Raw genomic sequence first — 27,005 nt, 5'->3', positions numbered from 1 at the left:
TAAAAAATTGGAACAATTTAAATATTTATTGAAGTGTTACACTACTAAGTGTGAGATTGGGGGAAAATATAGCCTATACTGAAGGATTAACACATTGTAAGGGTCATTCTACAGGAACAGTGGTATTTGGAATAGCAATATGACTTGAAATGCATTTGTCACTCAAAATTTTGGGAACAATATTATCCTTTTAACTTAATGAGCCTACACAAATGCCACCTTAATGCATTTCAATTATTTTTATACAATCACTCAAATAATATTTGCACCATCCTTTTTTGTCACTGGTGTCACTTGTACCTTGTAACAAAATAACATTTTTTTTTTTTTTTAAAGAATTTTATTTCTTAATTCATTCGGCACAGCAAAAACAGTGAAGGTTAATAAAACCGTAGAATCCACTTAATTGCATAACAGATTATCGTATAATTTGGGTATTTGCATAGAATTGCCAAATCCCAAACTATTCCCCATTCATTCCATGTAAAGAGAGCGTATATTTGCATAAACCATTGTCGCATATTTCTGATATTTTCATTAAATTATGTCCAGTCACATCACATATTCATCTAGAAATAGAATATACAAAGTCAGCAGACGCCTCATAAACAAACCGACATTTGCCTTATAAAGACACAAGACTTGAAAATCACTACTATAGCAGACGCCCGAGTGGCAGGCGTGGTTGTCAGCACTCTGTCTACAGTCTCATTCTTTAATGCAATTAAGTGGATTCTAAGTTAATTTAGCGTGTCTAAGGTTGCAGGCTGAAAGCAGTCAAAACTTAAAACACCTAAAATGCAGTGTCATTCATGACCAAATTGTACCAATAAATGCACGGACCATTTCTAATTGTTTTACTGGTGGGTTTTTTTTTTTTTTTTTGCACGATTTCGCCTGTAGGCAGCCTGAAAAATCACTCCGGCTGCCCGCCGAAGACATTTCAATGCAGGCAAAACCCTGATAAGTGGGCAGGAGAAATCATCTAGTCATTCAATAAAACAAAGTTACTATTGGTTTCGTTACTGTGCCCAATTGAATTTCTTTCCTAGCATACTCTTGCTGGGGCTTCCCTTTTCTGTACTGGCAAGCCAACTTGTAGGCATAAGTTGATGCTTCTTTAACAATGGAGAAAATTAAGCGCTCATTCCAATTACTAACAAATCATTGTGTGACACCGTTTTAAAGTTGATTGACAGCTGGGATGTTAGTTTTCTGCTATTTCAGCCTCTTATCAGTCTTCCTAAAAGGAGGAGCTTTCATGTTGACACAGCAGATGGGGAGATGTTCACTAACACTCGGGTTTGCTTTTAGATGTTTATTTTAGATGTTCAAGGGGAGTTCTTTTTGCTGCTAATACACTAGTTTGGACAAGACTACAAGTCAGCGGTATGACAGTGGTATCAACACATTGCACCCTCAGTTCTTGTCTAGTCTCTTCCCCTGCTTTCCACAAACTGGCATAATGCATAAAGTTTTGTAATATGGCTTTAAATATACTGGCATTCATGCCGACATCAGTTCTCCAAGAATCATAGCAATTTACTGCCGCACTCACACTTGAAAATAAAAACATTTTATTAATAAAACAATCCCAGATTGCCAGCAAACTTTTCAAAGTAAAACAAAGAGGAAATAAAACAAAATATACAACCAAAATTAACACAAGGGAGAAAAAGCTTTGCAACACACTGAAAAAAGTACAAAGAAAAGTCATACAAAGATGAAACATAAAAATATTTACAGAACTAGACAAATGTAATTGAGTGTCAAAAAAAGTGTTAAAATACAAAGACATAATCTAAAAAAAAGTGCTTTGGAATATACAGGTACAATCAAAGTATAGATTTTTTTTTTCTCCCCCAAACAGACATACAAAACCTAGAGCCGAATATTTCAAATGTTTGTTTTACAGAAGAAATTCTCAATTTTTTGGTAACAAAATCTTGCTGAACTTTTGTTACAGCTTTTTTTAAATTTCAAAATGAAGATGGAAACAGCCACAAGTGACATCTGCATTTTGATTATTTTGCCTGCATGTATCACTGTTGAATCACACCAGTCATTTGATTAAAACAAAGTGTCACTTGTTTATGGTTGGTGATGAAGACAGTAAAGATGGAAGTGACATCAGGATGAGTGCAAATGAATCCAAATGAGTATCAGTGCGAAAAGTTTTTCAGGAGAAACCTGAAAAGCTTTTCAAAAAGCAAGCATGACTTGGCAACTTAATAGTGAGACGTTCTCACTGAAATACCAAAAGCAGGTCTGACTCTGGACAGCTTCACAAAGCTACATAGCACTGCTATCCAAGTGCCTGCACCTATCAACTATCCAGCCTACCCCTATGCATGGCATTTCAGTGGAATGCAAGATAACATAATGTCCTTTTAAATGTAATAACTCACCAAAGAACAAGGTAGAGCCCTCTTCAGTGTTTACTGCAGAGCATTTTGACAAAACATATCTGGCAACAGGCTTCTGCATTAGTGAAGTAGCAGGAAACAGAAGCTTGGGGAGATGGGAACAGACTGAAACAGGCCCCGCCCCTGGCAGTTGGTACATCACAGTGATGCCCTGCCCTACTGCCAGCTGAAGTGGGCGCTGCCTTCATGTGTCTGGTCTACTTATCACAAACCCAACACCGACCTGAACCACACATGAGCCACCTTAGCTCTAGATCAGCTCAATCAGCCAAACGCTAGTCTTGTGTTCTTGTGTGTTTGGGTAAATTCCTTTTTTAAAATTTTTATTTTTATTTTTTAAGTCTGCTGACAATAAACAGACAACCACAGGCAATAAAGGCTGTACTGTCCTGAAAACACAGAGGGTCTGTTTTGGGCCTGTGCTTTTCCAGATGTTGACCCTCCCAAATGAAGGGCTTTCTGTCAAATCTGTCAATTGAAAGCACTGGGAGTTCAGAATATCAGGAAGTCACATCACTCACGAAATAGCATTCATTAAATTCCACTAGATCAATTCACCATCAACACAAAACCATGCTCAGAAATGTACACCATTTCTGCAGACCCATCTATTTTAGCTCACTAGCAAAGAGCGTGTCTGCTGTTCATAACAATGGATCATAATGTCCCCAAATTGCAATGTGTTACAGTGCCTTGAGCTTGGGAAAGGATCTAAATAAATAAAATGTAGCAATATTAACAGTTATTATGGTTACGGCTATTATTTTTATTTAAAAGGAAATTACTATATGCTGTAGTTTCACTAGGTACTCAAATACCTTACAGCCCTGCACTTGTAACACACTAGTCTGGATTTACATTAAATGGCAAGAACATTTTTTCCCCACAGTTGGTGTTCTTTTAACGTTTCTTGCTACATAAGTGTTGTATCTAGAATGAATGAAGCCCACTTCGGCAATGCAAATGTCTCCTCTAACGTACAGATTACAATTGTACAATTCATATTAACTGATGAACAAAGTGCTGATTGTGGATTTGACGGTGCATAGTATTTCTGCAGCAGGGAAAGGGGGGGGTAGTGTAAGGCACAGAGCTCCATGCCCCTCAAGCGGGCAGCGTAGGAGATGTAGGAGGTGGGGAGTCAAGTGCTGGCTTGTTTGTTTTGGGGTGGGGGTGTCACAATTTCGCAATGCAACGGGCAAGACGACGTGGCGGGACAACTGGGGTTGACAAACGCAGCGTGTTAGGAAGCAGGCCCAAAGGGACTATAAGCTCTAACCATCCTGCTCATGACGTTCCGAGCCAAATGTGACCAATGCAAAAAGCAACATCGACCTAAAGCATAGCCTAGATAGTTAATGAAGTCATTTGGGTATGTGTGTGGCAATTTGTCAGCTTGGGGTGAGGGGCAGAGTTCTCTCCTGAAACCGGTGCTGTGACCCCATAATGTGGCTTTTCCCGAGATGAGCGCTGATGTGATGGTAAAATCATCTTTCTCTATGGACAGAAAGGGAGACAAAGGTGCATACAGCCGAGCTGTTTCCAGACACTCACAGTGCCATGTATAGATATATAAAGGCTGTTACATAGGTATGGGGTGTGTTTCCTCATTCCACTCCTATCTCCTTTCAAACTCAGGCTCCAAAGTCCAGCTGTAGCTACAGTCCTGGCTGTCTCTGGACCCATTCCCAAACTTTCTGCCCTCTTCCGGGTTCCCGGATAATCAGCCTTGGAGCTCCTGAGGTCCAGAACACAGTGGAGTGTATTGGAGTCCTTGCTCATTAGCAACTGTATTATATGTTTGGGGCAAGCATGGTACTGCTAATAACTTTCAAGTTTGTCCTGGGATAAACAAAGAACAGTACAGCACACAACCTTTGGTAAGCGTTGGCCATGTCAGAGATAAAATGATATTGCCTCCAAAATGCTAGGTTGTATTTCAACTTCTGAAAACCCATTTATGGAAATTTGGCTTCACAAATCATGGTTTCTCAAAATGTTCTCAAGGCCTCCTATAAGCAATGGGACATCCTTTGCATTTGCCGCAGGGATGACCATGATCATGGGGTACCACCGGACTCAACCATGAATAGCATCAACAACCCTTCGAAGCTGATTTACAATGTGCCTGCATTGCATTATAGCCTGTTCCATGCAGACCTGATATAGGTGGCATTTTTTTCATTCGTTTGAGAGCATGACTAGGGTTTTTGGCCAGTCCTTCCTCCTCACCATGTAACAAAAGACTGCAACCTCCTCTTCTTCACTGGCTGGCTGGCTGCTATGGGATCCAGGACAGGTTTGTTTTCACACAGTTAGTTCCTTGAATTAAAAAAAATCTCTTCTCAGTCTTTTTCTAGTCCATTCCTTTCCCGCCAAAAAAACAATGGAAAATCAGAACTAACACAAAGCATTTGTGCTTCACAGCTTTTCCTGTGCTGAAAAATGTCTGAGGAAAAAAGGGACAGGAAAAAACAGACTGAACGAGTAGATGAATACCTCCCTCTTCTTTTCCCAACCAGAGTCATGTCAAACAAAAGGAAACACTTTGCTTGCCTCTGTAGAGCATCACTTTTTTTTGTTGCAAACAAAAGAAAAAAGGTGGCCTGCCCCTCACTTCTTTTTGTCCTTCTGCTTCTTGTCAGGCTTGCGGGTCTGCTCGGCGGCCAGGCGACGCGGCATGACCAGGACGCTGCCGTCGCTGCCGTACTGGAGCGCGTACTCACTGGCTGGGTAGGGCCGGCCGTCCTCGTCCCGCAGCTGGGAAAACACCTCCTGGTACAGGCTGTGCACTTTCTGCTTCATCTGCCGGATGGACCGCACAAACTCGGCCTTCTCCTTCAGGAGCCGGGCCTTGTCGCGCCGCAGGCCGTCCACGCCATGCTCCAGGCTCAGGATGGTGTCCAGCTTGCGCTTGCGGCAGTTCTGCGCCGCCATCTTGTTTTTGCCGCGCCTGCGGATATCCCGGATGAGGGCCAGCTGGGCCTCGCTTAGGCGGTGCTTGGCCAACAGCTCGTTGAACTCCTCCACGGGCAGGTTGATGATGCGGTCGTTGGAGAAGGGGATCTTCATCGCCCGGGCCCGCCTCTCGTCGCGGCTTGACTGCTTGTCCAGGAAGTCCGGCTGGAGGAGGGGCGCTGCCTGCCCTTTGGCGTCCCGGTTGATTCGTTTGCTGTCAGGCGACAGGGCACGCTCTGAGTGCGAGGGCGAGGATGAAGGTGGCAGGTTATAGGTGTGATTGTGGCCGACGTGTTCCAGTTGGGGGAGGTGGTGAAACTGGGACGGGTCCTGGTAGCTCATGCGGCAGAACTTGCTGTGCTCGGGCTGGTGACCCCCAACAGCACCCTCCTCCAGCTCTGCTGCCTCAGAGTCGGTGCTGTACCCTACTGCCCCTTCCTCGGAGAAGGTGGCGGAGGTGGCGGAGGAGGAAGCGGCGGATGAGCAGGAAGTCTCAGAGGTGCTGGGGGATGCGGGACTGTGGCTGGAATCCAGTGAGAGGCCTGAATCGGAGTCCAGCTCATCCTCCAGCTGGGAGGCCTGAGCCTGGCTGAAGCCCTCCTCCATGGCCAAATCCAGAAGACTGATCTCGTCTAACATGGCCTCCTCCAGAAGGCTGTTGAGAGGGTCCGCCAGTGAGGGTGTAGAGCTGATGTTATTGGTACCGTTGAGTGGCGTCGGGAGGAAGAGCCCTGTTAGGTTAGTGGCCCCGAAGGTAGAGTTGACATTGGAGGAGTTGCTGGAGGAGAGGCTGAGCAGGGTGGGCCGGCAGGGCCTGAGAGTGTCCAGATCAGGACTGAAGAAGGCAGGGAAATCCTGGCTGCAGCTAGGCAGGGAGGCCTGGTGGAGGCTAACATCCTGGTTAATGGGAGTTGAGCTAGAGAGCCCGAAGTTTGCCAAGGAAGCAGAATCCAACGCACTGCTGCCGTTAGCATTGTCAGAGTTATTGTCGAGGAAGGGGTTTCCTGCAGTGCTGTTCACCTCCATCTCCTTCACAAAGCAGAAGAGAAGGTTGGTTAGAGATCATTTAGAGCATTAAGGACACAGATGAGACTAATGGTGAGGAAGGCCCACTGTGCCTGGACTGACCTGCAGTTCCATGATGGCCATAATGTCCTGCCATTGCTGCTCCAGGTCCAGGGATGTTTCAGTTTGGGGCAACACGGGGAGACCCTGGGAGGTAGAGGGGCTCTCTTCACTAGGCTCTCTTAGCTCTGGTGCTACTGCACCTTGAAACTGAGAACAAAAAATCTATGGTTAATACATGTTTCAATGTCTCAACACACAACAGTTCTGCAAAGGTATCATTAATGATTATCAATAGAATCATGCATTTGCATAAAAATATATACTCCCCTGGGGGGACATCATTATTTTTATAGTTATATTATGAAAAAGAGTCAAAGAAAACAAACACTATAGTTATTCTGTTGAGATATTTCTTTATTTTTTTATCCTGACATCAAAAAGGTTTTTATACTCCCCACTACTAGATGTTTTACCAAGTAAAACTTTCCCCTAAATTTCTGCAAACATGCCTAACCAGTTTAAAGACATGCTCAATTTAATCAAACCAGACATAAGTTGTTTTGTAACGAGACTAAAAGCTCTTTTAAACTGAAAATTCAACAGGAAAAGCTATGGCCTGAAAATTGTAAATGAAACTTTGTACGGTTACAGTAGAAAACCTGGATTTAAGATTTTGTGTACGCGAGTCAGAAATCAACTGCCTTCTATTACACAGCTTACGAAGGAAGATACTGTCAATATCTAACATGAAAACACAGATAACTCCTCTGATTTTTAAATACATCAGTCCTGTGCTAAAGCCACAATTATTTATATTAGAAGAGCAATGTTTTTGCTTAAATCACTTTAAGCTGAAAAGAAAAACTTGGCTGTAAATGTAAAGAAGTGGCTTTTATACCACAATCACAGTCATATTTCATTTAGATTTGCATTTAAGGAACAAGACCTCCTGATAATACATTATTGTCCTTTTTGGCTGTGTTGTTGTACTCTATGCTCCCTTCTGTTCTACTCCCATCTAAGCTGGATCTCACTGGCAATAGGTTTTAAATCTCCAGGTGAAAACCTCATAAAATGAAGGTTTATATACATACAGAATGCGCTTTTGCTGCTCCAAAAACATTCACAAACAAAAGATTATGATGATTTTGTTAACTGCCCGCCCCCACCCCAGTGATGTAACCGAGATTAGGATTTGCCCAGAACAGTAACTGACCATTGGTTTATTAGCAAAGCACATCCCTGGACGTTTTACCTCAGAGTGTCAACTAAGACAGACTCATAGTACCGTGAGGTTATGTGCCCGACAAGCAAGGTAACTATGGGCATGACTAACTTCCTAAAATGGTAATCACTGGCTGTTTTGCAGTCATGACTGCGTGGGACGTTACCTCAGACTCCTCTCCAAAGGGGAAGGTGGCCTCCAGCAGCCGTAGGCACTCCTGCAGGGACAGTGAGGACTGGCCTCCCAGGCTGCTTAGCTAGGGTGAACACGCAACACAAAAGGTTACACTTCTACCTCAACCTAATGTTCACCTATGACAATATATTCATGACACCAATGATTTATTTTGGTCGAGAATCATTGATAAAGGAAAAATTCCCATTGGTATGAAAGTCATGTCACTCATCCAACTCCACAGATCAAAACTGTGCAGTAGCTTGACCTATGTCCATTGAGATGCACTCACAACTGTTCAGCAGTTATGCCTATTACAGTTATGATATTGTAGCTATAACTGCCTTTGTAGTATTGGGCCAAATATGTTATTACAGCAACCAAGTCTGTGTTGAGTCACAAATCTGAAATGGTCAAAGTTGCTTTTGGGGATAAAAAATCTGAGATAGCAGAGCCGTTTTCAGGCAAAAACAGTACCATCTGCTTGGTCCTTTTTTGACTTTTACTAAAAAGTGTCATCTAGTGTCATAATCAAGATGCACTCAAGATGTACACCACTGGTATTCAAGGATTTAACACCCTATGCTAATCGGCTTATTGTACACAGACAGATGACAGTGCTCATGCTTCCTCATGCATCTGTTGTCTCAGGTACATGACAGACAGTGGCTGATCGTGCCTCTCTGGTCAGACTTGTGATTGCATGGCAGGAGTTGGAGACAGCGGGGGCTGGCTAAGTGGATGTAACAGCTTATTCAGAAGCTCAGCAGAGTGCTTCAACGGCGCGATAGCAATATGCTCTAGGGCCAGCATACTTGATCCGGGAGACAAACAGATCACAACTGAAGGTCCGAAGGGGGAAGGAGGGGTCTTGTCCTTCACGCCCCATTCTTTCTGAAAAGTGGAGCCAGTGCATTTCCTACAGCTGGGATCCCCATCTGCTGAGCAAGCATGTGTACTCCTATATCCACCCCGGAGCATGCTGAGACAAACGCATAAACCATTTCTGCACAGCCAGCATCAGCCAAGCGAAAGCCAAGCAAAAGCCAACATCGCCCATGTAACAGAAAGAGACTTGGGGGAGGGGCCGTCACGTTTGCCTGGGAAAAGAAATAGCCTAACTGCTCGGTGCTGTAACGTATCCGCGCATCAACTTATGCTGGATAAGGGCTTTCCAGAAATCACAAGACAGTCCAGGTCCAAGCGTTCTCATTAAAGGAACATGTACCGACGTGTCTGCGTCTATACCAGTCCAACCGAAACACCAGCTGAAAGTACAGCCGCCCTCAGTCTGCTTGGATATGCATTAATCTGGCATATCATTTACAAGCATGTGTCACAGTCTCACATTTCCTTATGATGCAACTAAGAGAACTTTCTGATGAGCGAGAACACAATACTTTTTCCACGAAGGCAGGGCCTTCTGTGTCTGTGCTGTGTCAACCCCTTGATTGTTCCATACACCTTTTTATTGGCAGTTTTATATTCAGTACACTGCTGTCCTTGTAATATGCAGGTTAGCATTTGTATAGATTGCCAGGATTGAGAATGACTAGGTTTGTTGTTATGTATCAGAAATTTCAGACAAAATTAGGTTTTATATCAATACCATGATTTTCATCATTGCAGTACAGATCCTTACAGTTTGCCTGAAACAGGCGGAGAACTAAAAGTGAGCAAACACCATTCCAGGCTGATCAAATGAGTTCTTAATCATTAACCCAGTAAGGCTCTGAATAATCTTGCACAAAGCAATGCTTTCATTATGTCATCGAAACTGTACAGCTTCAGGGTAGTCAGGGGTCAAACTTGGTCACGATGGCGTTCCAGCACTTTCAGTAAATAAATAAACTTTTCATTTGACTGGCAGTTTCACACAGAGCAATGACAATCCAGTCTATTTTTAATATACTCCTGTCAGTTTATTATTCTGTCCAGTTTACTCACTAAACCAATCAGAAAAAAGGATGAAAAAATAAAGTCTTTTGTTAGCTGAAGCAGGAAAACACAGAGTAACAGGGAATGAATGACACAGAGAGCAGCCTGTTTGGAGGTGGTATTAGGTATATTTTAGAAGCTAACTTCTAGCAGTAAAAATTTATAAATGTAATCTCTACGCAGAGATGAACACACTGCTCCTGCAGACACTGGCTACTGGTCGGCAAACTTTTCTAACATAAAATTTTAGATACACCTGGAGTTCAGTAGGTTCACTCAACTTACTTATCATTACTTGCGACAGTTGGGTATCTTTGATATAAATAACAGTCTCAGAATACACTTATGTCGAATGCATCTGTCTGATTTGAGACTACCAGCTAGTTAGCAAGCTCATTTATTTTGTGCTGTGAGCCAGAGGTTAGCTAGTTGATATGTTTCTAAGTGAAATGTTTTTATGTTCACAAAAATGATTTCTCAGCATTAGCGCACCCACAGCAAATCTGAAATAATGTGATATGCATTCCAAAAGCATCAATAAATACACTAATATATTGCTTAGTTTTTCTTAAATACAAATATATACATGATGCATTTAAAAAGCATACTTTAGATACATTTTATACAGTAAAAACTTTAGAAAGCTCAGAAAGTGTAATATGCCGTTTTCTATTATTCATTTGATGAATGAGGTTTCATAAAATGAATAATAGCCATTTAGCCACTGGTTCAATATATTGCAGAGATTACATATTGCAAAGCTCATTATACCATATATATAATATATATTATATTGGCAACTACGTTGAGCTAAGATGGAAGGTTTCTTACACCTATCTTTGCGGCTATTATAGCCTCAAGCCTGAAACTTAACCTACACCTGATACTTAGCCTAAACCATCCTGAATGAGAGGACACCTAAATGACTCCATGACTTTCTGCACTTGAATTTCTCTTCCACTTCTGCAGGTCGCTCTGGATAAGTGACTGAAATGTAGTGTCACAGAACGTTGGAATAGTTGGTACAGTAAGGCTCTCGCAGGAGATTCTCGCAGGTGGCTCTTACCTGCTCAGGTATGCTCTCTCCTGTCTCTCCATCCACCTGGATATGGGTCTGTCCGGCCTGCAGGTTGAGTCCGTTCCTCCAGCCCTCCGTCTCCGGCTCATCCTCATTCTGCTCCGGGGACTGCTTCTCCGCCTCCGTCTCCTTCTGCCGGCTGCTGTAGTTGAACACCTCTCGGCCCGCACCAAGGTCAATGTCCTGGCGCCACAGGATGTCAATCAAATCGATGTCCTGAAAACACAAAGAAAATGAAAACATGAAAATGAACGCTGTTCCAAGCCAGTGCTTTGCAGAAGAAACTGGGTATATGTGACAGGGATAATGTATGGGTGACATGCAGCTAACAGCTGTATAATAAGGAGGGCTGGAAGATGAAGGAGACTCATTCGTATATTTATTCTCATATGGACAATCACCTGTATCTCTAAGTACAGTAAACAAGAAGAAAACTGAAAATACCGGTAGTTTTAAATCTTGTTAAACCTGGTGACTGGCAAAGCTGTACATTATTTCAAAATAACTTTAGCAGTAGGAGAATAGACACGAATCCTTCCACCCATTCTGATACATTATTGTGAAACCCATTACATGTCCATTCTGATAGGTAGGCACAATACAATATGCATGGACCTGGCAAAATTCAGAACTAAATTAATGTTAATCATAGATTTCTACCCAGAACATGATCTATGTTGATGAGTTTGTTCTTTATATCAATGGCAAATGGGTACACTACTGATACATCAATGTAAAAAAAATAAAATATCTCTGGGCACTAACGGCCATGTTTATTAAGCATGCCGCATGCTTTCAATTTAGCGGGGTATTTACTGAGACTGGTTAAGTAAATAGGCACTGCCGCAGCGAGTTCATTTAAATGCAACAGCCGGTGTTTAAGTCCAATGTATGGCAGGAAAGCAATATTGTTGGATACCGCTCCGTCGCTGGTAAAGTTGGGTTATTGACAGGATTCCATGGATGAAATGGATAGGCACTGTCACCTTAAAATGTTAACATGTCTCATTAGTAAAAATTTCAGAACACATTTTTCATATTTCAAGTTGTTTAGCCAACTATCTCCATAGTCACCACCTCTCAATTACTCTGACAGGCAACTGTTTCTAAAGATGAAGGAGACGTGCATTTTAAAGATTCTCTCCTTTCGCAAACAGAGGGGGGGAGTCACCATAAATGTAACGCTTAACACAAATAACACGATCAATAACAATGTATAATGTGGCTACCGTAGCCATTTCAGGACTGTACATCTGCAATTCAGTCCTCTAACCACCTCCTAAAGGAATGAAGCAATGTGATAACCCTTGCGGGAAATATTTCCAAGAAAGTTTTTGAGCGTGCAAAGTAAAAAACTGTTTCCGGAAGTAATTTTTTGGTATAAGGCTTAATTTTTATTTGCAATAAACCACATCATACATCATTTTAAAAACAAGCAGTCCTTCAAAAGTTAGTATGATTTTCAGAGTGTGTTCTAGTGGGAATTGTATGCTAGGTGACCAAAAAACATGATGTGCCCATCTGTAAATGTAGCAGCTGTTAAGAGTTATACTGCCTCAGTTGCTACAGCAAACAACGTGCTTCCCCCGTTATATGTTTACAGAATGCCATCTAAAGAGAAAACAAGAGGGTTGGTACTCTGAGAGGTCATGGAGGGGGCTTCAGATTTGGAGATTAGGGACTCTAGATGGTGCTGAAAACCATCTACATGCGTGTTCTTTTTGGGGAGGCATTTTGAATGTTGTTTATCAAATCAAATCAAGTTTATTTATAAAGCACATTTAAACAACCAAGGTTGACCAATGTGCTGTACAATAAAACAACATACAAAAATAAAATAAGATAACAGGTAACTGCAAAAAAGCAGTAGAGATAACATAACAATAATTAGTTTCATTTCTTTAAAAAAATTTAAATTTTACTCTTCAACATGTTTGACTTTTTAAATTAGTTTGTTGTTTAATTTTAAATGTGTTCAGCTAATTTGCTTGCTGTGTTGACAGCCACATTTTTGGGATGATGTGTTAATGTAAAAGAAACAGCTACCTGGACACAAGTATTTATGATAAGCACGCACCAGATTTGTCTGTGCTTCGCCATTTGCTTTGTAAAAGCTTACCTGAGTGTTAAGAAACAAACAAAAGCAGCTTTCCACATCTTTTTGGACGTTACCACAACTCACTTCACAGCAGGTTACTAAGTTCCTTGCATGTGCGTTTTTTACGTACAGTACTTTTTCATGAAAAAAGCCCCATGCTTCATAATCAGAATAATCTGTTGCTGGTCAGCAACCCTATTTCGCACCCTATATAATCATATGGACTAGGTGGTCTGAACGTAACATTGGACTGCATATCTTGGTTTTAACTGTATCTGACTCGAAAAAGTTATGAAGGTAATTGAAATGGCTAATGACTACTGACATGTCATAGCCGTTTGGAGTAAAATTTCATAGTGCTAGGCTTAATATTTTCTGAATAAATGAGCAAAATCCTAAAACTGCTAAATTTATACACACTGATGTCTCTTCTTAAGAATGGCCATTCTTATTTTGTGCCGGAAAGAGTGTTAAACCTGCTTTTCACAGATGTTAAAAACATACGCAATTACCTTTGCCCCAAGGGACACCATCCATGATACATTACCTGTAGCAGGTCATATGCATAAATCTCCATTCTCTCCTCCCATATTTTTGTGGTCTGAAGTCAGAAAATACATATGGATTAACATGCAACTTTTAGGCATGCCATATTTTTCTCATTTTACCATAATTTTTCTTCGAAGTGGCACCTTAGTAAATACGGAAAAACACTATTTGTCTCGTTAGCGTCTATAAAAGCACTGCAAATCCTTAATAAATACGGTCCTAATTGGGTACTGATACATTTAGGCTACCATTTGCCCGTCAAACAGCAGCCTTTGATCAGTTATTTTCCAGGACGCCTTCAAAAATGTGGGACGTGGCCACATTTTGACCACCCTGTCAATCAGCCAGTCAGGTCTTGGTGCAAAACAGGATGAGCTCATACCTAGCTCTCTGGTTACCTCTTACCACAAACCCTGAACGCCCTATTGTGAAGCCAGCAGCTCATCAGAAATTCTTAAAATATCAAAACCCATGCACTATAAAAAGAATACACTAAAATGGAAATAATACTAAACTATCCATTTAAGAGCTCTTTTCATTTAATTAATTGAATTTCAATTCATTCTCTAAATTGACTATATTGAAAAATAATTGCTCCAACCTTGCTCCATGTGTAAACTTTCATTTTGGCCATAGTTTTAGTGTGACTACTGTCTCTAAAACAAGCTTCAAAAACAACCCTGGTTTCTATTTCTTCTTAAGGGACTTAATTGGGACAGGACTAAGCCACAAGGGAGATTATGATGCACAACACCTGCTGTGATGAGGTCTTCGTTTTTATGGTACTAACTGGTTTTCCTTACTAATAGCTTTGTCCTACACAGAGACATGTTTAAAAATAGACTTATTCTGAGCTCAATGACATGAGCATCTCTCACACCATCAAACCAGACTCATTATGAACCTCACATGTTTTCCAACTACTAATCTTTGAGCTAATCTAATCTGTGTGCAAGATGTTCTACTCATGCTCATGGATGGTTTCCCCAACTGCATGAAATGGCACAGACTTTTTGAATGACAGACCCAGACAGTTCTGGACAGGTGTTTCAGCAATGCTTAAAACATCCAGGTGACTGCTCCCCTTTGACGTCCTTAGTAGGCTCCAAATGTATGGTGATTGGTGGCAACATGCTGAATTGAGACCCAGGTTATGCGGAGGCATTGGCCAGTACTCGCATTTACAAGACTACAGCTCCCATTTGCCCTGTGCATTTCCTCTCCCTCTTTGTAGTTCCCAGCACAAAAACACAGATGAATCTGACAAGTTAATACAGGGAAACCAGTTTGCCTTGAAATATTCAAAACAAGTGTTTTGGTGCTTCCAAGATAGCTGGAGTCACACTATCATCGATTGCGACCTGGAGCATAATCGGCCTGCTCTCGCAGGCGTGGAAATTTTACCGCTGCAACGCCTTGTGACACACCCGAGCAAGAAGCAAAGTTCTGTCCCAATTTATGAGTTGGCAGTTACAACAAAGAGCAGAGTGTGGCCCCAAAAACACCCCTTTAGGCAGCAGTCCCATGACAATCAAGAGGCCCATATGACCGATGACTGCTGCAAGGAGACAACCTCCACAGTACATCAACAGCAGCTCGCTCCCCAAGACCCCACATCTGTACGATGGTTTATGGGGTAAATGTGCTGGGTGTCACCCCGTCTCTCTAGGGACGGGTGTTTTGGGAGCTCCTGAAAGTGCTGGTAAGCAGTATGGTGTGGTGCTGTGCTAGAGAGCTAAGCTGGACGGGTGTCAGGTCAAGTCAGACTGACCTGGTATCATAAATCCTGACTCTCTCTGAGGACAGCTGGCCCACATTGGGTTAGGAAACAACCCACGCTAAGAAGTAACCAGAGAGCTAGGTATGTGCTCATTCTGTTTTGCACCAAGCCCTGACTGGCTGATTGACAGGGTGGTCAAAATGTGGCCACATCCCAGATTTTTGAAGCCGCCCTGGAAAATAACTTATCAAAGGTTGCTGTTTGACAGATAAATGGTAAAAGGGTATGTAAGCCATTAACCCTTTGAAGAGAAGGTTTTTTGGAATGTTTTTTCAAAATTATATGCCAGTTTTCTAGACCTCCACAACTACCTGCAATGATTGTTACATCAGCATTAGAATGTACAGTCAAGAACATTCTAATCACATATTGGTTATCTTACACCTCTGAAGGGTTAAGAGCGGAGGAGTATCAGAGGTCAGGTGATGCTGAGAAGGGAGGTGATGTTTCAGAGGGTTTCATAGCTTGGATGGAGCTCTGAGCGACTGGGATGTTCAGTGCTGTGGACTAGCCGCTGTTTACGCTGCAAAGGTCCTTGGCACTGTGGTGGTAAACAAGATGCGCATTCTGTCAGACCATGTGAGCATGTACAGCTGACCCTTGCTCATGTTACAGATGAGCCCAGTCAAGGTCACAGCAAGACAAGCCCTCTCTGGCCCACTGAATGATTGGTGTCCAAACAAGCAGTGCTGTCCGGACAGGTTTAGCAACTCTGCCCTATATCGCCTTAGCTTAACTACAGTGTAATCTCTTGGCATAAAATGGTTTATTAGGGGGCATAACCACTTTAGATTTAAACAAGGTTGTAGCTAACCTTTTCTCTTTTTGTACTGAAAGCACCCCATTCCCATTCTTTCCTGAACAGTCTTTTAGAATGGTTGAATCGGTTTCCAGGGAACTAAGTTCCACGCCACACATCTACATTCACACATTTACGGTCACATTTTGTGCCAAGTTAGGTATGGGAGTGTGATTGGTGGCCTTGGACTGGCCCTGTAGGAGTGGTGGGTGTGTGAGAACACAGGGTGGAGACCAGCCTTTTCACAATGCGCTGACAGACGCTCAAACTGCAGGCTCAGCGCTCCACAGTGCACATCTCCAGACCTACTGGGACACTAAGTATATGCCTCAACAATACAATTAAAGCAGTCTGTTTAAAATAAGGCGCTTTTAGAAAAGGAACACGCCTACACCACATAAGCACGTGCGATATTTCCGAGAAGCTCATGTGTTATGCAGCCTGAGAATGGACTACTGTTTTTCTGGGCCGGCTCAGTGCGGGACGGCAGCAGAGTGTGGGACACATGGCTGTTTAGGCTCGTTAGGCGGCGGTGGCAGATGGGTAGCAGGCTGGGTACGAGCGGCTACCCTGCCAACACTGGACAGATGCACCTCATGATTGTAATGACTGATCCCTGTCAGTCTAAAAATGCTGCCCTCGCAGGAGAACATGACTCCAGCCTACTCGTATCTACGCCAAGGGGAGGATGCTGCCTTCTGAAACATCCCCTCAGGAGCCCATTGTTAGAGACCAAAGCTGGAAGAGGCAGTCGTTGGAAGAAGGCACGCAGCTGTGTGTGTGTGTGTGTGTGTGAGAGAGAGAGAGAGAGAGAGACAGAGAACGAGGGAGAGTGAGAAAACACGTGTCCATCCTTGTGCGACGGTGAAGACAGGTGGCTCCACCTGGCAACATAACGGAACTGGCTCGAGTCCTCTCACCTCTCACACCTGCGTCTCCGCACAATGGCAGCGTTTCAGTGTGATTAAACAGCGAGCGAATCAGCAGCCAGTACACCGAGTTATCACTTCCGAAATACGGCCTCACTCTCTCTCTCTCTCTCTCTCTCTCTCTCTCTCTCTCTCTTTCACACTCTCACACACACGGGCATGGCTCACTTCCGACGCTGCTACCAAAGTTGTTCGGGAAAGTTCAGGATATTCTCTGCATTAAAGAACACCCTGTCTACACATGAGCAGTATTTAATCACAGGCCTGCCAAGTACACTAGACCTAACTGTTCCTCCCTACTGAGTAAGCAAGACAACTCCTAGATCTAATTTCTTAAGTTCCACATACACTCCAGGCATTCACCTGAAACAAATACACAAGTATTTTTTTTTTTAAACTTAAGAGCTGCCATGTGCACAGTCAAAAGCATACAGCACATGTTTACATACAAAAGGCCTGTAAGATAACCACTATTGTCCAGAATGACGACTTGCAGAGCTGTGCCACCCTGCTTACAGTGAAATATTGGAGTAATATAAGGCTAGTTATGTGTATAACACATGATAATTCTATAGTGAGACCCAGATATAGCCCAACCTGCAGCCTCTCTACTTCTTACCTTCCTTGTGCTGGGAAGTCCCTAGGAAACCACAGAGAGCACAGTATGTAAGGCTCAAAAATACTACTTTTTTCCAAGATATAGATTTTTTTAATAGATATTTGACTACTGAATATATTCACTTTCTTGGCTAAGGAGGAAGTAAAAATGAATCCTGCACCACACTATTAAAGATGAACTGCACAGCTCATTGTTTTGTGAGGCCAAAGGGTATTTTCTGTCATAGCCTATGCCTCTCATCCTGTATAAACAGCTTAAACAATGCAAATTAGGGCAATAAAGTCAAATGTTTCCAGAAATATGTGTAAATTAAAGCTTAAGCTGAAACTAAGTAACAGCAATTTCTAGAAAACATCTGAAGTCATTAAAATTAATCTCAATTACACCCAGTATTTCAGAACAAACCTGCTTATCCCAAAAAGGTATGTATGTGTGTTGAAAGATTTTCAAATGTGCATTTTAAGTACACTTAAAAAATTACTACTGTGTAAATGGTTTACAAAGCTTTTTTAATCATTGTAAACAAAACAATAGCCAAATGGCCAAAATTAGTTTAAAAAATGTATTCAGTGTGTTTATCATTTGGAAATTGGTAGTAAAAACATGCATATTACCCTCACATCCCAATGCAAAGAATACTGTACAGCTGCGTGGCGATTTAGAATCTGGAGATGGACCAGTACGGCCACAACCCTTCTTAACTTTTCAATATATGCTGCAAATTGAATTGGCAAGATCTAAAATTGTAATCTCAAGTCATTCCTGTGCTGATCCAGTGCTTTTTAACAAGATTCATAATGGCTCAGAATGGAAAGAAGGGCAGGTCTCAGTTATTTTTCCATTACATCACATTTTCTCAGTGCACACCTGCCTCCTGAGCGCGTGCAGTTCTGGCTGCACCTGTACTAAGGGGAGCAGGACACAGCTAAACGATGAAAGCCAACCGAGACGTATTGTTGAGGAGCATATTTCTCAACTGCCCGTAAGCATCTTGCATATTTTCAGATTTCCGCCTTTTTTTGATTTCAGAAATGATGTGATATCAGATAAGACTGAAGTATTGAAACATTGCTGGACCTCACCAGTACTGCCACAGCATGGCAGCCTGAGAACAGCCTGAGAGCCCGGTACTGGAGAGGGGGGAGGCTTTGTCTTCACATGTAATGAGGAGATGAGGGAATTCTGCACTGCACTTGGCATGGAAAAGCATGCTTAATATTTAATTAAACCCTGAATTTCTCAAATCAATCCAGCATCAAAACACTGACAGATGTGATCACAGTTTTACTTCCTCTTTAGAGATAATACTCTCTCTCACACACACACACACGCATGCATACGCATACACAGAACTCTTCTGGTAATGGGAGGGTGCAGCTGGAAAAAAACGGGTTTGCCAATGGCCAGTGTGCAGGATATTTAAAATACGTTGTGAATTTTTCTGTGGCTCTCTGTACTCATGTGACCCACTAGCTCTGAGGCTTGAGTAGTGTTCCACATCCCCTCCATCCTATACAAAATAAACACACGAACAGACTGGGATAAAGAAGGCTGCCCCATGCAAAAAATCACCAGCTTAAGGGACAATGCTTTTGCCTTTCACTGTTAACCAGGACCCCAGATCACTACATCATATGCCTGGTTAGACCCGCAGTCACATTTTAATTAACAACTCGCAGGCTAACCCAATGGCACTGCCTTGCCTCTAGACTGCACAGTTCCCAGCAGACAGCAGAAGCACTCCCACACAGACCCGCCCATTCATAGAGAGCCTTCTAGAGCCGTTGCAGCACACCAGCACAGGCTCAGCCAGCGCACACAGCCAGATTCTGCCAGTACAGGCTCTGCCCCCACAGAGCTGCAGCTCCTCCAGTGCCTTAGAGCCCAGAATAAATCATACATCCTACACAAAGACCTTGTATGTACCACACAGCAGGAAGCCCAACCCTGCAAATGCAACTGCAGGCCAGGTCCTCCTGTGAGCAATTAATGGCCTGACCAAACGAAAAAAAAAAAACTCATGCAACCACTACGCTGACTTTTTGCGGATCTATACTAGAGAACTAAATAAGAAGTAGAAGGGAAAGGGGTTCATGTGATTGCATTCATTCCCGCTCCCTTTGCTACTTTCGCAAGTGGCACCTCCGCAAGATGGCCGCCATGGTACTTCCACCAGAAAAGCTGATTTCAGCCATTTCGTCCCAGCAGGCCAGAGCCACTCATCTCATTTGCTCACAGCACAATTTAGGCACCGAAAACTTGTATATGCTCATCAACAGAAACCAACCATAGCATTTCTTCCTGGTTCAAAAAAACTGTCTAGACTGAACCCAAACAAAATAAACATAACCAAAAATGCTCAGCACACTAGTCACTGACTGGTCAAAAAAAATTGCAATCTGTAACAAGTTCATTTGACAACTTGATGCGCCACATTGGCCAATCACAGAAAAGACTGTGGGCCACTGAAAAACTGCCTAGTTGAGAAAGCAAGTTCCCTTCTCGTTCTTAAACACTTCTGTGACATATACTACATGTGTCACCACAGTTGATAGGCTACTTGTCTTGCCTAGGGCATTTTGAGGGTTGTAAGAGGGAACTGTTTTATAAACCTTGATCTTCCTCCCTCTGCACTGTATCCCCTTAACAGTCATTAGATCACAAATTCCTTAATGTATTCAGGCCTGTAGGTACAATGAATAATTTATTAATTATAGCAAAATGTGATAAATCAAATGACCATTCAGTGCAAACCCTAGCACAAGAGATAGACCAACTCAGAAACACGGTATTATCCAGTCTGCTAGTTTAGCCCTGGCAGCCAAAGTCCTTTTTACACTAAATCAGATCAAATTTTACATTTCCAAGCTACAGGGCCACAGACAACACATGCAGCCTAACTTGTTTAAATAAGGTCCTAGTCAGGACAGAGCTGCTGTCCCCTGGTGCTGCTGTCAACAAAGTAAAAAATAAAGCCTGAGAAGCTCAAAGCGTCATGTCTGGGAATGCGACTGCCCAGCTGAACAAGGGACAGGGTCTTTACAGACCGCATGCCTGGCCAGTGACACCTAATACGAGGGAAAATAGGCCAGTGTAACAACCCCTGATTCTCCCTTCCCACCTCCCCCAACCCCTGCCTGCTCGCCCTGGTGGGAGCAATGCAGTCTGGCACACGGCGTACTGGCACCAAGGGGGGGGGGGGGGGGGGGGGGGGGGGCTTGGGTTTTCCCGGGACATAGCCCTCCCTCACCCACTCCCACTCCAGGTTATTTCCATCCTCCTGTTTCCAATATCCCTTCCCATCCTGCCGACAAACAAGTGCAATGTGACAGAAGGCAACTCAAAATAGACTTTTGCCAGAGGGAGAAGGAGTTCTCCAAACGACAAGCAGAGGGAGAATCAACACGTCAGATTCCTGTAAACTCACACGCTTACATAAATGTGCTTGGGCGCTGTGCTCTGACTGGTTCTCAGAACATACCGTAACCGTGCACAGTTCACTCCGGTATAAGAGGGTTTACCTCGGAGACAAGTCCTTTTTTGTAACTTGTGACCTGAAATCGCATTTCTTTTCCTTGCTGAAAATGGGCTTCCAGATAAAGCAAATAAATTCCAAATTTGTTGAGACAAAATAGCCCTTTACTTGGATCACCTTCTGTTTGTGTAAAAAAGTGTGCAGTGGAAAAAAAACTGAAATCAATAATTAGACTACTGAAATGTAACTGAATTAAAACTAGCCTATAAACAGTAGCGCTGATGTCTGTGAACAGCCTATACACAGCTGGCTTCTGTCTCTGTTTTGTGAGGTTATACAAGTGCATGTATAGTCCTGCACATAATGTGTGGTTGCACCTGCCTTCTACAAGTCTCTGGAGGTACGGTATGTGCCTATGCTGAAGGAGTGCTCATTTTTTTCCATAAGCCTGTTGGAAACTTAATTCTGGGGCTGGAGTGAATAAAAAGAAAAGAACAAGGTTTTGCTGACCCCAGATCAGTTTCCAGCATTTACATAAAAGGTTTGTGAAGTTGGGATTAAACAAACACTGATCCGGAATTAGCTCCGCAGAGCTGAAATGAAACAGTCACTGAGTATGGTGGAGCACCATGCCATTTCAGGGTCAGACAAACTTTCGGCAGACCAGTACGTGACAAGGGGAAAATCAGCCTGGCTCTTGTTATCCAATGTCCTTATTGCTCAATGCCCTGTTGGCACAACAAAGGCCTATAACATGATTAAAAGTGGGTCATAAGGACTTTGATTATAAGGAACAGATGTGCATATTGTCGAAAGAGTCGCCTTTCCTATGACCCTCCATTAAAATGGCAGCAATTGTTGACAATTTTAACTAGGATAAAACAGTGTTGACTGCTATAACTTCAAATTAAAGCAGCACTCCTTGACTTTGGCCACAGATCAATGGGTTGGGAGACAAACATTACCAGTGTTGCAACAAAACAAGTTTTCCTGGCTATTATTCTTCTTTGACAACGCTTGGTCAGTGTAGCCAGCAATACAATACAATGAGCGGGGAATGCGCTCGAAATGACTGGACGGTGCTCTGCACCCGCAACATGTCCATACATTCCTCTTTCTAACACAGTCGCACTTGGAATGACAACAGCAACTGACAATAACAAATTTACACAACACTATTTCAAATTAACAAATCTCGTCACACCACAACGATAATGACACCTATTGCGATAAGTTTCAGAACCATTCTCTTATCACTTCCCAAAATATATTCTTCTAACCAGTCGCAGAAGAGTATAAAATTGAACAGAACATAATTCAAATAGAAGGCATGCTTTTAAAAAATGTCATATGAAAAACAGTGTACATTGTATAAAATGAAACATAAAGTAAAATAAACCAATATGCTGTGATGAAGAAGAATATACGGGCAGCAACAGAGAATTCCCTAGAGATTACCAAGTGTAAAAAAATTAAAAGTAATTTTTACTTTTACAGTACCCAGACAGACCATGAGAGTGACTCACTAAAGCAGAACTGCCCAACCCTATTCCCTAAGATCTGCCACCCTGTAGGATTTCAATCTGACCCTAACCACATAAGAGTGTGAATCAGGAGTGCCAAACCAGGGTTGAAATGAAAACGCACAGGAAGACAGATCTCCAGGAACTGGGCTGGGCAGCCCTGCACTAAAGTCAGGGTAGCTGCAAACTAGCTGTACGGAAGTCTGCCCTCTTCATTCATTCACTGTGCTCTGTCGAGCACTGGCTTCTCCATTTGAACCACAGAGCACAAATCTGGAGTTCAATGAATGGCACGCTCAACAATAAACCCTCCCCGGTGTGACTACTTAAATATGCCAGTATGTTTACAGTTATTATTATCATTGCAAATGTGACCAGGACACAGGACCCCAATATTGATTCTGATTGTGATCCAGCTGATAACAGTACTGCAGCACCAGCCATAATCTTATCTAATATTTTGCCTTTAAATTTAGTTGGAAGCTTTGCCTTACATTTATCATCTCACAGTCACAACCACAACCCTAAACATCCATGCAAGTGCCATATAAGACACATAAAGCACAATCTATGCCCCGAATCTATCTACTGTATAAAGTTATGCAGATATACTCTGTCAGAACAACATAAATTGGTTACATCTCTCATGACATTTCATCTCTCATGACATTTCATGAAAAATGATTTCAATAAAATACTAGCTTATAACCTACCTCACCCAAGTTTAATACAGTCGTGTTCCTTTAAGAACCTGGATGCTATAATCATAACTCCACTGCTACCCTACGCTACTGTCCTTATCCAATGTGGTTTCAAGGCTCCTTTCTACTGTAACTCAGCCCTCGTCAGCTCCCTAATAGGAGTGCCCAGCAGGTAGAGCGTACCTCTTTGGTGAGGTCGTCATTTCCGTTTCCGCGGTGGTCTTGGCTGTCCTGGGGAGCCACGGCGCCCAGGCTTTCCTCGCTGCTAGGGCTGTAGCCGGACTCGGGCGTCTCGCCCCCGCCCCTCATGGCCGGGCCCTCCGGGTTGCTCACATCGTCCAGGCCGCCGCCGCCGCCGCTGTCCAGGGCGATGCCGGGGCCGGACTGTGCCGAGGCCGACACCACGCCCTCGGGGTCGCGGTGCACCAGCCAGGCGCTCAGCTCGGTGCTGGGGATGTGCAGGCGGTCCAGGGAGCGCACCTGGTTCAGCAGGCGGCGGGAGGTGAAAAAGTAGTCCAGGTCCACGCTCTTGGGGTGGATGCCATAGCCGTCCAGCGTGTTGCGGAGGTTGTGGAACTGCGTCTGCGTGTAGGCAGAGCTGGGGCCCAGGATGATTTCGCGCAGTGGGGGGAGCTGGGAGCTCAGGTAGGTGTCCACATCCACCCGCACCCCGATCAGACTCAGCAGGATGGTGAACTGAATCAGGCCCTCTGTGAAGTACTTTTTCAGGTAAAGCATTTCTTTGCAAAGGACCAAAAAAAAAAAAGTTAAAATAAAAAAAATATAAAACCTAGTGTTTGCAAACCAAGCCAACAAAAAAATGACAACTGAAATAAACAGAGGAAAAATAAGTCTACTTTCACTCTCTTGGTGTGTTTAAGCAAACAGCAATATCCATGGAAAGGAGTTTTCTTCTGTCTTCTCTTGCATCAGTTGTAGAAAGTCAATGTGAAATGTACATGTAGAAGTCAAAAGTAAAGCTGTCTCTCACTGCCAACATCAACTTTCTCCTTAGTAACTCTCCCCCACCTGCAGAAAACAATAGAACACCACAAAAACATTAATGTATTTCAACAAATCATCCATACCTGGATTGAACATGATGAGCTCCTTTCCATTTCAGAGCATTCAACCAGTGTGAGTGCTGAACCAGAATACAGGAAAGTGTCTGAGGAAGCACTGTCTCTGAATTGAACCTACTACTAAATCTGAAAGTAATGAAGTGAAAGTTCAAACAGTTATCATGGGAGGAGTCTTCCCCACCACAAAATGTCTACAACTACTTTACATGGTCATCTGGGGATTGCTTTCAGTTAGCTAATGGTTTGCTGGTTGTCAGCATGATGCAATTTTACTGTTTCCAAGGTAATATGTTTTCCCCATTTCCCTCACATAGGAGTTATGTAGCCTAATTAAAATGAAAACAGACGTTTCCCAGCCCATGCAAGACCGCATCTTTTCACTGGACAAAGGAATTATCAGTAATGTTCCAAATAAGCACCCCATTGTTGTGCAACAAATTGGTAAATAAGTAATAACAGTGCACATAGCGACTGTAGCTTGTGAACAAGGGGGGGGGGGGGGGGGGGGGGGGGGGGGGTTCTTGCACTATACATTTTTAATTTACCTTTATGGGAACACTGTGTGATGTGCCTCTAAAACACAAAACTGTGATAATCCTATTTTCACAATGTCTGATTAGCCTAATTCACACGCCAGACAAGAGATCTTGTACGAATCCTTCATAGGATACTTTCTTCAATGGAAAATAACGGTGATACACGCTAAACTAAAATTATTTCTTATTGTATGTAATATAAAGTAGAGTAGCATGGGAATGACAGAATCACAAGTACTTTAGTAATCTCCACCTCTGACCTCCTTAAAAGCTTCTCAATAACGTTGTCACATCCACGCAAGGTGAACAGAAACTACATTTTGACCTGTACCACATTTGTGATATGTGCTGTCTTTCGGGTATATCCAAATATTTCCAATTGGAAGACGTTGATTACACCAAAAATAAGCGCTTGCGCCACTCAATCAATACAACCTTTACGCAACTGCCGGTAATTTTATTTAGCGATGCTTGTTTAATACAGTACTCTAAAACTGCCAGCAATTCAACGTACTTCCAAGACATTCCCCCAATAAGTTAAAAAACAACTTGGGCTAACCTTCTAGCTACCAATAATCACAGTTCCTTCAGTTGTATAAAATACAGGCTACTCCCAAACACGCCTTGACAAGTAAATATTGTTGACTTCACTCACATACGAGTTTAAAAGCAACCAACAAAGACAATAAAATAGTTTTTTTTAAACCAACAACAGCATTACAATAGAGTACATGGATCAACGTTCTCATGATTTGTTGTCAGAATAGCTACCTTACGGAGATAGTGACACTCCAAACTGGAAGCTTCTTTGCCTTCAAAGGCGTGAAAACCCCCTTTTGTCTGGAACCGACGCAGCTAGCTACAAAATATGGCATGCAATCGCAAACGAGCTGTCTTCAAGGTATAAACTTCCCGTTTTCCCCCTTTCTTGCCTCTTGATGGATGATCGTTAAATAAAAAACAAAACACCATATGAGCAGCCAACTATATGACAGTAGAGACAGTAGCCACAGTTAGCTTGCGTTCTCAAAACAAAGACAAACTAGCTAGCCAGCTAGGCAGCGGTAGTCATTTAATTACAAATTAGATGAACGTTACGTTGCGCTCTCGTCAAGCATTCAGTGGGCGAGGTTATAATGAAGGTGAACTGGCAGGGGTGCGACTTTATAAACCAAGAATTCTCTTTCCAAGGCATCCCCTCCCTTAACCTACGTGACGTACAGTCTCGGTTTTCTTTTTTCCATCTTCTCACACCCCTTTCTATCTATTAACATCGCTTCAATACGGAGCTTACCCTAGTATTACTCCTCCCCCTACAAAAATACCCAACAAATATTGTTATATTGCTGTCGTTGATGTCAGCAGCTACAGGACATTTAGCTACCTACTTTCTTCACAACACACGACTCGCCAAACAGTCAGGAAGCATAGAGCCGGCTAACTTCCGCCATAGGTGCCCAGCAACACGACTAGCAACAAGTGGCACCACGGTGACTGACAACTTAGGTATCCATTCAAAAGCACAGAATACCAGGAAGCTGGCGATTTATCTCACGACGCAGCCAATTCCAAAAAAGGGTGGGTGGGACATTACCGGTATGGAAGTGGGTGTGTGACGGGAGCAGAACTACTACGCTTTTGATGTAGGCTATTTGTAACATTTTCCCACTAACGTTAGTTAATCTAGTGTCACTTAAAAAAAAACCAAAGGTCTAAATTAAATCACTGGGTGTTACTTCTGAACACACGCGAACACGCCAGATAGCTTGCAACGGAATGGTACCCGTTTTGCTACCTAGCAAAGGTAGCTAAACAGTCTTTATTTTTCATACTTACGAGTGCAGATTTTGAAAAGTAGTCGTTTGAAAAGCTTTGGAACATGCCTGTCATGTTATCCTCTACAGCTATCCAGAACTTAAATTTATTTAATGTAAAGTTTGGTGATCTTCTTTCCCGTTTGAATGGCCTACCATGACTTGCAAAATTCCTGACCACACTACAGAACAGCGGCACACGTTTTTACAAAGCGCATGCGTGGAACATTCTA

At 42.8% G+C, this 27,005-nt stretch overlaps 1 protein-coding gene across 8 annotated transcripts; it reads right to left on the bottom strand.

Moving 5' to 3' along the window:
- On the bottom strand, window positions 1-27,005 carry nfe2l1b (nuclear factor, erythroid 2-like 1b). 8 transcript variants are annotated; one of them, XM_035403765.1, is made up of 7 exons: window positions 26,795-27,005; window positions 24,198-24,369; window positions 23,524-24,080; window positions 10,856-11,083; window positions 7,844-7,933; window positions 6,513-6,659; window positions 1-6,413 (listed from the first exon to the last, which is right to left on the bottom strand). In XM_035403765.1, exons 3-7 carry the CDS (start codon window positions 24,076-24,078, stop codon window positions 5,040-5,042), a joined length of 2,394 nt encoding a protein of 797 aa, XP_035259656.1. In that variant the 5' UTR covers window positions 24,079-24,080; window positions 24,198-24,369; window positions 26,795-27,005; the 3' UTR covers window positions 1-5,039. The 8 variants fall into 8 exon arrangements, with proteins under 8 accessions (XP_035259656.1, XP_035259659.1, XP_035259655.1 ...); XM_035403768.1 differs by lacking the exon at window positions 26,795-27,005 and adding an exon at window positions 26,347-26,435 and having other exon boundaries at window positions 23,524-24,369; XM_035403764.1 differs by lacking the exon at window positions 26,795-27,005 and adding an exon at window positions 26,180-26,408 and having other exon boundaries at window positions 23,524-24,369.

This window comes from Anguilla anguilla, chromosome 2 (genome assembly GCF_013347855.1).
Source record: "Anguilla anguilla isolate fAngAng1 chromosome 2, fAngAng1.pri, whole genome shotgun sequence".
NCBI lineage: Eukaryota > Metazoa > Chordata > Actinopteri > Anguilliformes > Anguillidae > Anguilla > Anguilla anguilla.
The sequence above is the reverse complement of the archived record's forward strand: the minus strand, read 5'-3'. Positions and strand labels throughout refer to the sequence as shown.

Bases quoted from the DNA above. Each gene is read 5' to 3' on its own strand.
- nfe2l1b (XM_035403762.1), bottom strand. The intron at 7,934-10,855 runs GTAAGAGCCACC...TGTTCACCCTAG, and splicing joins GAGAGAGCATACCTGAGCAG to CTAAGCAGCCTGGGAGGCCA. The intron at 6,414-6,512 runs GTCAGTCCAGGC...TGCTTTGTGAAG, and splicing joins TGGCCATCATGGAACTGCAG to GAGATGGAGGTGAACAGCAC.